Source organism: Rousettus aegyptiacus, unplaced genomic scaffold (genome assembly GCF_014176215.1).
Source record: "Rousettus aegyptiacus isolate mRouAeg1 unplaced genomic scaffold, mRouAeg1.p scaffold_m13_p_4, whole genome shotgun sequence".
In the NCBI taxonomy this organism is placed as follows: domain Eukaryota; kingdom Metazoa; phylum Chordata; class Mammalia; order Chiroptera; family Pteropodidae; genus Rousettus; species Rousettus aegyptiacus.
Window position 1 is genome coordinate 154,769,751 of NW_023416307.1, and position 11,166 is coordinate 154,780,916.

The 11,166-nt window shown below is 51.0% G+C and overlaps 1 protein-coding gene and 1 long non-coding RNA gene across 8 annotated transcripts; one reads left to right on the forward strand and one right to left on the reverse strand.

Annotated features, from left to right (window-relative positions):
• Positions 1 to 101: 101 nt before the first annotated feature.
• CCDC51 (coiled-coil domain containing 51) lies at positions 102 to 7,723 on the reverse strand. Of its 7 annotated transcripts, none has more exons than XM_016149835.2 (5): positions 7,616 to 7,692; positions 5,041 to 5,347; positions 2,784 to 3,103; positions 1,600 to 1,764; positions 102 to 1,100 (listed from the first exon to the last, which is right to left on the reverse strand). In XM_016149835.2, the coding sequence occupies exons 2-5, from the start codon at positions 5,066 to 5,068 to the stop codon at positions 345 to 347; spliced, it is 1,269 nt and encodes a 422-aa protein (XP_016005321.2). In that variant the 5' UTR covers positions 5,069 to 5,347; positions 7,616 to 7,692; the 3' UTR covers positions 102 to 344. The 7 variants fall into 7 exon arrangements, with proteins under 7 accessions (XP_016005321.2, XP_016005322.2, XP_036074867.1 ...); XM_016149836.2 differs by lacking the exon at positions 7,616 to 7,692 and adding an exon at positions 7,402 to 7,597; XM_036218974.1 differs by lacking the exon at positions 7,616 to 7,692 and having other exon boundaries at positions 5,041 to 5,120; positions 5,151 to 7,360.
• A 94-nt stretch (positions 7,724 to 7,817) lies between these two features.
• LOC107513313 lies at positions 7,818 to 7,990 on the forward strand. Its single transcript, XR_001597518.2, has 2 exons — positions 7,818 to 7,854; positions 7,934 to 7,990. It is a non-coding gene; the product is annotated as an uncharacterized LOC107513313 (long non-coding RNA).
• Positions 7,991 to 11,166: the final 3,176 nt, after the last annotated feature.

Here is an 11,166-nt window from a genome sequence, read left to right on the forward strand (position 1 = left end):
TAGAAGGTGAGAAAGGACAAGAGGGGGTGACTGCTATAATTCAAGGCCAAACCCTCCGGGTCCCAAATCTCAATTTCAACAGATGAAACTTCAGTCTGGTATCAATTACTTAAAATAATTCAAACTCAAAGACACTTTAATTGGACATTAGCACAAATTTACATAATTAATGTAAATGAGTATTGCCTAAAAAGCAAAGTGTGCCTGCTGGTGAGCCACACACAGGTGGTACTCAGACTCAGGCTGAGGCTGCGTGCACCCCCAAAGGCTCACTTCGCTGCCTGGATTCTCTAAATCCGCACCCACGCCCAACCCCTCAGACCCTCTGGCATTGGGTCCAGGGGCTAGCTGGCCCTGAACAGCATGTAGAGCACAGGCATTGTGGCCACGACTGTCACGACTGTAACCACCGTGCTGTAGATGGTGTTCCTGTTGACCTGGGCTTCTAGCCTCTGTTCCATGTCCGCCAGCGCCAGGACCACCCGCCCCTGTTCCAGCAGGACGCCAGGCACGGCCCCATCTGCTGGCTCCACCAGGCCTGGAAGTGCTGCAGCCTCCGCAAGCCGAACAACCCCAGCCGCGTGGCTGAAAGTCTGTTGCAGGCCATCGAGCTGCTCTCGTAAACCCTCTAGACAGGAATGGACCTGCCTGGAATGGCTGAGCTGCTCTTTCAAGGCAGCCAAAAGGACATCTGTGTCTCTGTCTCGGGTGGGGGAAGTACCTGCCTGGGACCCAGAGCTCTGCCTTGGCCCAGTTTGCACCAGGCCCCTTAGGTCCGTCATGAGGTCGTGGAGGTCCCTCTGCTGGAGGGAGTAGCTGGATGCCTGTTCTCGGATGGCCTCCTGGAGGCTCGCAGGCCCCTTCTGAGCCTCCAGGAGCAAGGCCTTCAGCTCCTGCAGCCGAACGCGGTTCACGTAGGTAGAGCCAGCCACGCCAATCAGGGCTCCCAGGACTGACCCAATGAGGGACCAGTTCTTGGTCCTCTCAGCCCGAGTGCGCTCCTTCTCGTGACTTTCCCGCACGGCCGCAGAGAAGAGGGAGAACTTCTCTCGTTCAGAGTCTTCGGCACGCAGATAGGCCGCGCGAAGCCTCTTCTCCTCCTGCAGAGGTAAAGCGGTATTATACAGCAGCGGTGTGACTGTGAAGCTCTAGTTGCCAGCAGATGTCCCACTACCGTGTCCCTGGGGCTCTGCCTCATGCCTGGCACCGATTACGTGCTAATGAATGAAGGCAGCACAAGCCCGGTCGGGTGTGGGAGCAAAGGCATCAGGGTGGCTGCGGTGAGCGCCACTGTCCTCCTGCCCAGGCAGCGTTGCTTTCACCAGACGTGTCTCTCAGGTCGGAAGTGTCTGGCACTCTTGGGGCCAACACCCTCCATGGTGCTCCCTCCTCAGCACCCTGGGGCCCTGATTATGCTGGCTCCGGTACTCTAGAAGGAGGCGAGTGGATGGGCTCTGGAAGCCTGGGGCCCAGCCCCTCCAACTGGGGCTTCTGGTTTGCCTCCTCATCAGGTCTCTGACCACCGGACCAGTCAAGGTTTCCACCGCATCCCTCCATGACCTGTCCAGGTGAGGAAGGGCTGCCTCCCGAGGTGCCTACCTGCAGCATCCTGTGCTCCTGAGTGGCCAGCTCCAGATAGCGGTTATCCTCTCGGGAGATGCGGTCCAAGCGGTCCCTCACCTCCTTCAGCTTGGCCTGGTGCGCTTCCACATCTTCCCGAGCCTCGCGGACGAGCCCTCGAGCCACCATGAACATCTTCTCTGCCTGTTGAGAGAGCAACGGAGGCCACTGCCCCTTCTTGCCGTACCCACACAGGCTCATCTCTAGTCCCAAAGAGGCTGTGGCTGAGGTCAGAGGGGTGTCAGTGCAAAGGGCGGAGAGTCCCTCAGACGCAGAACGCCAGCTCACCCAGTGGTCCTCAAAGTGCAGCCCTGGCCACGCCCACCGGAATCGGCGGATTAATCCATTCAAGTAGAAATAACATGGCCCTGGGAAACTGGAAAACAGCTAGGACTGCACACAATCTTTGTCTACCGAACCCAGCCAACTCTAGTCTGACAAACTACAGAAAGGAACCTATGAAAGACGTGTCCACGTGTTACCTTGGCGACACTTCGCAACACTGCCAAGAGAGGGATTGCAACGGCCTTCGTTTTACAGGCCCAGAAACCCTGTCTCAGCCAAGGTCGTGACCTCCAAGGGCAGAGGCAGCTCTCTGCCTCAAACCCCGGGGCGGGAGCCCAGGTTCTCCCCGCCCTCCTATACGGGTCTGCACCCAGGCGGGGGTGGGAAAGGGCGGCGGAGTGCATATCTGCTCCCACGAAGGACTTGACAAACACAAGTAGCTCTTTCCACCCCATAGTACGATTCTCAGGGCCTCTGCCTTCACGGGGGATGTTATAATCATACGCGGGGTTTTGAGGACACGGTAACACATCAACTCTCAACTCCAACCCCCAAACCGTCAGTGAAGGAAGTGTCTGCTGGCCTGACAGAATGGACGCTATTGGCCAGGGACTCACTGGCACACGGCAACTTATTTTTGGGGGGATGGAGGTCACAGTTACACAGAGATCTTCACCCTAGCACTAAAAAAAAACCTATGCTGTCAAGTGAGAAACAGTCGAATCTCCTTACTACTTGCATTTGTTCAAGAAAAGGCAAATCTGGATGTGGCTCTAAGCACCATGTGGCTGGTGGTTGGTGACTTGCGTGGCAGGAGCCTCACGGGCACATGTCCCCAGTCGGGGGGTAGGGCCAACCACCTGGGCTCCCCTCCTCACCTCGGTCACGTTTCCCTGGGCCTCTCGAACCTCATTGAGTCCGACAAACTCTTCATATCTGTCCCACCAAGCCTTGGCCGTGGAGGATGCTCGCTGCTGAATGCCATGCGCCAGGGCCCTTCCCAGCGCTGTGAGGCGGTGATACAGCCCGAGGGCCACGTCCTCGGGTCTTTTCTCTCTCGGCTGGCTGGGGCCTGGGCTGCAGAGAGTCCTGGTCATAGAGGGCTCCTTTCCAAGGAGGCCTCTCCGCATCAGTACGGGGGGCACACCCGCGACGTGCTGCATGGCAAACACAGGGCTGCACCCTGTCATTGGGAGATCTGTGGGGGACACCAGACAGATCAGCTCACAGCTGAGAAGGCTGGGCTTCAAGCCCTAGGGGACAGTTCTGAATCAACTAACTTCCACTAAGAAGTCCAAACTGAGAGCTGCTGTGCCGGGCTTGGAGACTGTAGCCACTGCGGTCAGGCTTTCCCCTGGGGACCCGGACAACAGGACACATCAGAGAAGAACGTATCTGGGAAATCATGCCTTCTGCATCCCCCAGGTCTCTATTGAATAAGAGTTCTGGTGCCCACGTTCCTGTTAATGGCAAAGAAAATTCTCAGAGCCCTCTGACAAAGCCCCACAAAGACTGATAAAGACACCTGGGGAGACCGTGGAACCAGTGGGTTTCAGTGACAGAGGACAACTTTCCTTAGGCTCACACCAACCCTCTCCTTCCGCCCTGCAAGGCCAGACTCTCCAGGTCACCAGCTTCCAGTCTCACATTTCACTTTCCATAAACTTTCTCCATCTGCTCCAACCTCAGTCACTGCCCAACAGGTTGGGTTACTTTAATCTTTCTTTTTTCAATTCTGCTTTGACATTTGGGCCACAATGATACCTACTTTACTACCTGAACAACACAGTTTCCCATTATCGGGAGCCCAAGGGCAGCTGTGATTTTGAGGACCTCCAAGAGAGCCAGGAGACTCATGTTCTCTGGGCAAACCTGGGCCAGCAGCGCCCTCCTCTGGCCAAACCACCCTTGCACTACTGGAGACCCCAGTAGTGACACTGGCTGTCAGAGTGACACCTGGTGGCCAAAGAACCAGGCCAGAGAAACAAAAGTAGAGGAAGCTGGGGACAGGAAGACAAGTTGGAGGTGCTCCAGTTACCAAGAAACGGGCTTCCTGATGTAAGGTGATGTGGAACAGAGACCTGCCCAGAGCCTCCTGCCCATCGTGCTTAGAGAAGCTCGGGCCCACTTAAAAACCAAGCTGGACAGGTAGGGACATGCTTCCTGGACAAAGCATGCCCGAGCTGAGAGCCACAGGAGAGGGCATCCTTGTTACAGCGGTTTCAAACTGATGCCACACCCGAACCCCTGGGTCCCATTCATGAGGCCCAAAGGAGCGCATGTGGCCACTGGCCTCCTAGACCTCAATGCCAGTGCCCTCTGCACACAAGCTGTGACCCTGCCACCATCCTGCAGGTGCACCCCTCGTCAAAGCAAAGCACGCAGCCTTGCAGCCCCGCCAACCACGGCACCCACGCTCCTCAGCAATGCTCGGCAGAAAGCTGTCCACCTTGGCTGTCACCACTTCCGCAGCCCCATTCTCTTTTGATCCCAGTCTGCCACCAAGGCTGCTCTCCTGGAGGCCTTGCAAAACATCCACCTTGCCAGATGCAGCTGGTGCTCCTCAGATTTCTTCTCCATTACCTCTGCGGCTTTCGACACTCTCTTTTTTTTGAAATCGCTACCCCCTCTGGGCTTCCCCCAACCTTCTCAGCCTCCTTTCGTGGCTCTTCCTCTATCAGCTGCCCACTCTTGGACCACAGGAAGGGCACCCACCCCTGGCAGAGATGACAGCTACTGCCTCCTACGAAGTCTTAGCTTCTTCCCCTGCCCGTCACAGCTGCCCCTCTTCGCATGACAACCAGAGTCTGTCAACTCATAAGACAGATCACATCCCTCAGTTCAAAACCCCCAACAGGTCCCATCTCACTTGGATAAACACCAGTCCTGCCGGTGGCCAACACACCCCAGTCCTCTCGGCCTTCGTCCCCTTCCTTCTCTCCATCTCTGTATTCCACTCTGGCCACCCTACTGTGCTAAGGACGGTCCTGCCACAGGGCCTGTGCCCTGCCACTTCCTTGCCTGGACCACTCTTTCTCCATAAGTCCAGTCGGCGCACCCCGCCTTCTACGTCTTTACTCAAATACCACCTCTTGGCAAGGCCTTCCTTGACCACTCCCTCTTTGGCTACCTTACCTGCTTTATTTTTCTCCATCAGATACATACTGTCTTCTCTATTTGTTGCCTAGCCCGTCGCCAAACGTAAGCTTGGTGACAGCAGGATTTCTCTTTGTGAGGGAAGGCACCGATGACCCGCAAGCTGTTCCTTCAGTTCGGTCCCTCCTCTCAGCCTCCTGCCCTCACGCTCCGGCCTGTTGCTCAGCTCCTCTCCACTCAGATGTCTCATAAACCCCCCAACCAGCAAAGAGAAGATGTCCTTGGCAGACAGGAAAAGAGGAAAGGCGCTCAAGGTCATCTAGAACCTGAAAGGCAGCCAATGTATCTGGAAAGAAGAGGAGAGCAGAATGGATAGAAGAGTCTGGACAGGTGGACAGAGGCCAAGTTAAGCAGGGCCTTGAGGCCCCAGTTCAGAATCTTGCCCCCTTCAAATCCATTCTCACTTGTCCACTGTCTCATTCGTCTCCACCAAATGCCCTTTTCTCAAACCTCCATCATCATCCTCATTTGCAGCCGATGGCTTGTCTCATTTTTTACCAAGAAGATATCTAAAAATTAGAAAAGAACTTCCCACCACACCTTCCCACAGGCCAGTGTCTGTCCCATTCCCTTCTTCCTGTTGGGTGAAGAATCCATGCTCCAGAAAAGACCAAGGTGGGCCCCAGGCCCCGTGGCCTCTCCCCTCCTCAGACACTGCTCAGTAATTGATCTGACACCCCCTCCAGCAACTGCCCTATCCCTTAGCCCCTTTACAGCCAAACTCCTTGACAGATTGTTGTGCTCACTTTACCCAGTTCCTCTTCTCCCATTTTCTTAAACCCTCTCTGATCTGGACTTTATTCCCACCATGCCACTGGAACTGCTCTTGACCAGGTCACCTCTGCACTGCTAAATCGAATGACCAGTTCTCAGTCCTCAGTAGCCTGTGCCTTGTGACAGCTCCTTTCTCCTTGAAATGCCGTCTACACTTGGCTTCCAGTTCCCACTCATCTCCCTAACCTCTCCACAGAGTGCCCCAGGGCTTGGTCCTCAGACTCCTCTCTCACTCAGTTTCATAGCTTTAAAATACATCTACAAAATGTTCTGAAATTGATCGTGGTGATGGTTGCACAACACTCTGAAATACTAAAACTGCTGAACTGTACACATCAAATAGAATTACATGGTATGTAAATTGTATCTCAATAAAGCTGTTACTTTGAAATAAAAACCAACTAGTGACTTCTTCCGCCCATACTTCTCCTCTGAACTCCAGGCTCATTTATTGAACTGCCCAACCCACATCACTGCTCAGAAGGTTCATGGGGATCCTATCTTCCCCTCCCAAACTTGCTTTCCCCACAGCCTTCTCCATCTTGGTTCATGGAAACCCCACGTCTGAATCAGGCCAAAATTCTCTCATCATCCCTAACTCTGCTTTCTCTCCCACCTCACATCGCATCCATTAGCTGATGCCGATTCCTTTCCAAATCCAGAATCCCTTACTCTTGTCCCTGCCACTGCTACCACCCGGTCCCAATGACCAACATCTTTTGCCTGGATTATCCTAGGAGCCTCCTGCTTCTACTCTAGCCCCTACAGTCTGTCAACAGAGCAGTGGTCCTTTTAAAATGTCTCTCTCTGCTCAAACCCTGCAATGGCTCCCCATTTCTCTCAAGGCAAAAGGCAATCCTTTCCATGGCCCACAGGGCATCTACCTGCTGGCTCTCATTCTTACCTCTTTTCTCTCACCTCATCTCCCACTAGTCTACTTTTTCTCACTCTGCTCCAGCCACAAGGACAGTTTTCCCCCAGCTTTGAGATATAATTAACATATACTATTGTATAAGTTTAAGGTGTACAATGTGATCATTTGATACACTCATACATTGCTAAATGTTCACCACAATGAGGTTAGCTAACACATCCTTCACCTTACATAATTACTATGCATGGACTGAGTACTGCTGGAACACACTAAACTATCCCACCTCAGAGCCTTCACACTAGCTTTCACTATCTCTACTGCTTGCTGCCTCCTCTTTTTCAAGTCCCGCTCAAACGTCATTGCCATCCGTCCCTACCTCAGCACTTCTTATCCACTGTCTCTGCTTTATTTTTCGTCATGCACATATCACATGACCTGCGATATGAATTTCACTCATTTACTTGGCTTGTAGTCTCCACCCCTAGAATGTCAGCTCTGCCAGGGTTGGCACTGTTTTGTTCACTGCTGCATCCTCGGTGCCTAGAATACTATCTGCATATAGTATATAATCAACAAAAATGTACTGAATAAACAGAATTGCAAAAAGTCGCACCCCGTACTATATTATGAAACCCAAACTCCTTCGGGTGGCCTCCAAAACTCTAGGACCAAGTGATCTCGCCCTCGCTCACCTCTGCCACCTCCCCTCGCTTCTCCCGCCAGTCACTTTGTGCTTTCCTCGGTTCCAGGAACTCGCCAAGCTTCAAGGCCTTTTGCACATACCCTTCCCTCTACTTGCAGTGCCTAGCCCGCGCACGACCCCAGGCCCCGATGTCTTCCGGTTTAGCACCCCTCCTAGTTTCAGGACCTTCCCCTGACAGAACGACCCCCACTCCCACCCCATACCTGGCGCGTCTCGCGCTCGTACTGCAACCCCCAAACGAACGCCCGCCACTCAATTGATCCCTGAGCCTTTAGCGCCCGCCTCCAGACCGCCGCTTCCGGCAGGGGGAGGGCAACTTCCTGACTAGGAGCCAATCAGCGGGCCCGCCGGGACGTGTAAGCGAAGGGGTGGGACGCGGGAGCTCCGCTTCCGGTGGCAGGGTCTGGGGAAGGGGCGGCAGGCGCCATGTCCGGCCGCGAAGGTGAGTGTAGGGGGCCGGCGGGGTGGAGTGGGACGGCACCCAGTGAGGGCCGGGCTGAGCGTGCTCGTGTCGTCCATAGGTGGCAAGAAGAAGCCCCTGAAACAGCCCAAGAAGCAAGCCAAGGAGATGGACGAGGTGAGGGCCGCGCGGAGGCGTGGGCGGGCGCGGAGGGGCTGGGAAATCCGCCTGGAGTGAACCCGCTCTGCTTCTCCCTAGGAAGATAAGGCGTTCAAGCAGAAGCAGAAAGAGGAGCAAAAGAAACTCGAGGAGTTAAAAGCGAAGGCCGCGGGGAAGGGCCCCCTGGGTAAGTGAGGGCTGGATAGAGCCCAGTCCAAACGAATGCTCTGAGCATCGGTCTGGACGCGGTCTGGGCAGGCCCGTGTCCTGCCTGGATGGTGAGTGGGGGCGGGTCTCGAGTCTTGGTGTCCGCAGCTGCGGCGGATAGCCTGGCCATGCTTGGATCCGCCGCAGCGGGAAGGGACCAAGTCAGGCCAGGTCTGGAAACGAAATCTGCCTGCCTGCCTGCCTGCCTGCCAGGCAGTCTGCTTCCCTTCCTTGGGGGAGAGGCAGAATTGGAAACACAGAAATTCATATATCTTCGAATTCATACAGTTGGGTTTCCAAATTTCCGCCACAGTTTCTTGCCCCAAAGCCGTATTTCACTGTTTCCTAACTAATATTGTTAACGCTAGTAAATACTCCTGTATCCCAAGTCTTTTTAACTTGGATGCCCCTAGACTGAAATGTAACGTTCTGGCTCGTTGGCGTGCTAGTTGCACTCTATGCCTTTTAAACCTTTAACATTTTATCTCTTTTCCTTTATGTAAGAGGACTTGATTGCATTTTTAAAAAAAAGGTTTTTCAGGCCCAACAGCCCCAATATTGTTTATGCTTAAATGCTGCTTACATTCATTAAACTAGTGATTATTTCCTCCCCAGTTGTGTATGCTCTATTGGATCACTGTGAGCCACACTGGGGATGGCAGAGGCTGTGATGGTGGGAGTGTCATCCAGGGCTTACCAAAACCTCTATCCCAGTGGGCTGGATTCATTAGTTATTCACACAACACTGAGATTTTAGCTGTTGCGATCTCTTTTTGGAGTAACATGGTGAGGTATCTTACATCTTCCCTTACTCTGTGTATAGGGACGTCAGTCTTTAGTGAAATGCTATACTAATTGTTTCCGTTGACATCATCTAATTTTTTTAAGGTTTATTTTGTCAGTCCTTAGGGATCTTCGTTCCTATATTAGGCATACTTAATTCCACATCTATTAAATTACTTACTGCATACCAAATATATAGTCATTTATAAATCAGGTAAAATACAGGTATTGAGTAAACTAGGCCCAAGGATCATAAAATGGAAGGTAGTGTGATGTCACATGGCAGTTAAGAATATAAAGTTGGAAGTTAGACTCCTTTATCACATAGTAGTTTACAACCTGAGACAACTAACATTTAAGACTTCATTATCTGAAAATGGGTTAATAGGGGATGAGGATTAAATGAGCCAATCTGTGAAGTACACAACGCAATGTAGATCCAGACCAGTGCACAGTGATTACTTGTGCCTCTGCCTCATCCTCATTCTACTTTTGTCCAGAATAGACAATATTGGTAAATCCCTGTATGTGATTGTGTCAAAAAGAATGCACAGTACAAGAGCTGAGCCTTCTATTTCAGGCCTGTCAGGTTTCTGCCATAAGAACTGTATCTTTCCCTAGATGAGACTTTTTTTTTTTTCCCCTTTTGCAGCCACAGGTGGAATTAAGAAATCTGGCAAAAAGTAAGCCGTTCCTTATGCCTGGGGCAATGGTGATACTTAATTCCATTCCTGTTTTAACATCCGGATTCCCTGCCATAACATCTGTTGCCACCTATAGCTAGAATGAAGTCGTTTTGGAGACTGTTGTACATTTGAGAATAAACTTTTGTAAAAAAAAAAATATAATAATCATGCAGTGGCTCATCTCTTTAATTCTTCTCATCAGCCATTTCAGCCTTAGCAGTGAGGTCAGAGTAAACCCAACCTGGAATCCTGCCAAACTATGTTGTTTAGTCTTTGTTTTATCTTGAATTCTGTACCGCCTGGAATTAAAACAACTCATTTGAAATGGCTGTTGTTTTTGTGTGATGGTATATCTGACAGTACATTACATGAGGGGAGTGGAAGAATTTGTACTTTGGAAAGAAAACTCATCTTTTTCTGTTAAGACATCCACATTACCATTTGTTTTAACGGGGTTGCTAATCTGTTCATGTAAGGAGTCTGCTATATGCAGGCTGAGCTTGTACCAGTGAACAGTTCCTATTGTCAAGGAGCTTCTCTCTAGTGAGAGGGAAGCAGGACACTTGATACACGTCATGAAGGGAAGAAAACTGAGGGAGAGATTCCTGAAAATGTCTTAAAAACCAAGCTTATTTCGAAGCCCCCAGATATGCATTTCTACAAGAGCTTCAGAAACACCCTTCCTGGGTTTTTGTGTCTTATACACCACATTCAACCCATCAGGAAAAAATTAAATCTGGTCCCTTCATACTTCTTACAATGCCCCCATCCCATTCTAACCCTAAAATCCCTCACCTGGATCTTTTACTCATATTAACACTAGCAAATACTCTTGTATCCTGAATCTTTTTACTTCTGGATGCCCCTGGGCTAAAATGTAAAGTCTCAGTTTCTTGGCGTGCTATTTGCGCTATATGCTTTTTAAACTCCTAATCTGCCTCTTAAGAGGAATTGATTACATAAAAAAAAGATTTGTCTACCTGCCCCTAACCATGCTCCCTTACAGCCTGATCTTCACTTGGGACACACAGTGATCTTGCTAAACTCTGAAGTTATAATTCATCTCTCCTTGGCTCAGAATTTTTCAGTGGCTTCTGAGAGCAAAAGCCAGAGTCCCTACAATGACCACTGAGGCTCTAAGGGATCTAGACACCACTCCCTGCCCTTCGATATCTACAATTTGTCCCCTTGATCCATCTTGAGGCACAATGGCCTACATTACAAGCAAGTGCCTGCCTTACTGTATTGTTGCCAACTCTACCTGTCACTCCCTTTAGAGAACTAAAATATCACAATTGTGAATTCTTTCCTGATCACTATAAAAAGGGGCAGTCTCAGTGTCCTTACCCTGTTTCATATTTTTCTCCTGACATTTGTTAATTATCACCCATGACTCCAGGAGGAATAACGTCCTGGAAGAGGCCATCCATAATGTGTACTAAATACATATGTATTGAAACATTTAATTCAGAGGCACAAGTCATTAGATTTCCCCTCCAGAACCCTTGATACAACAATG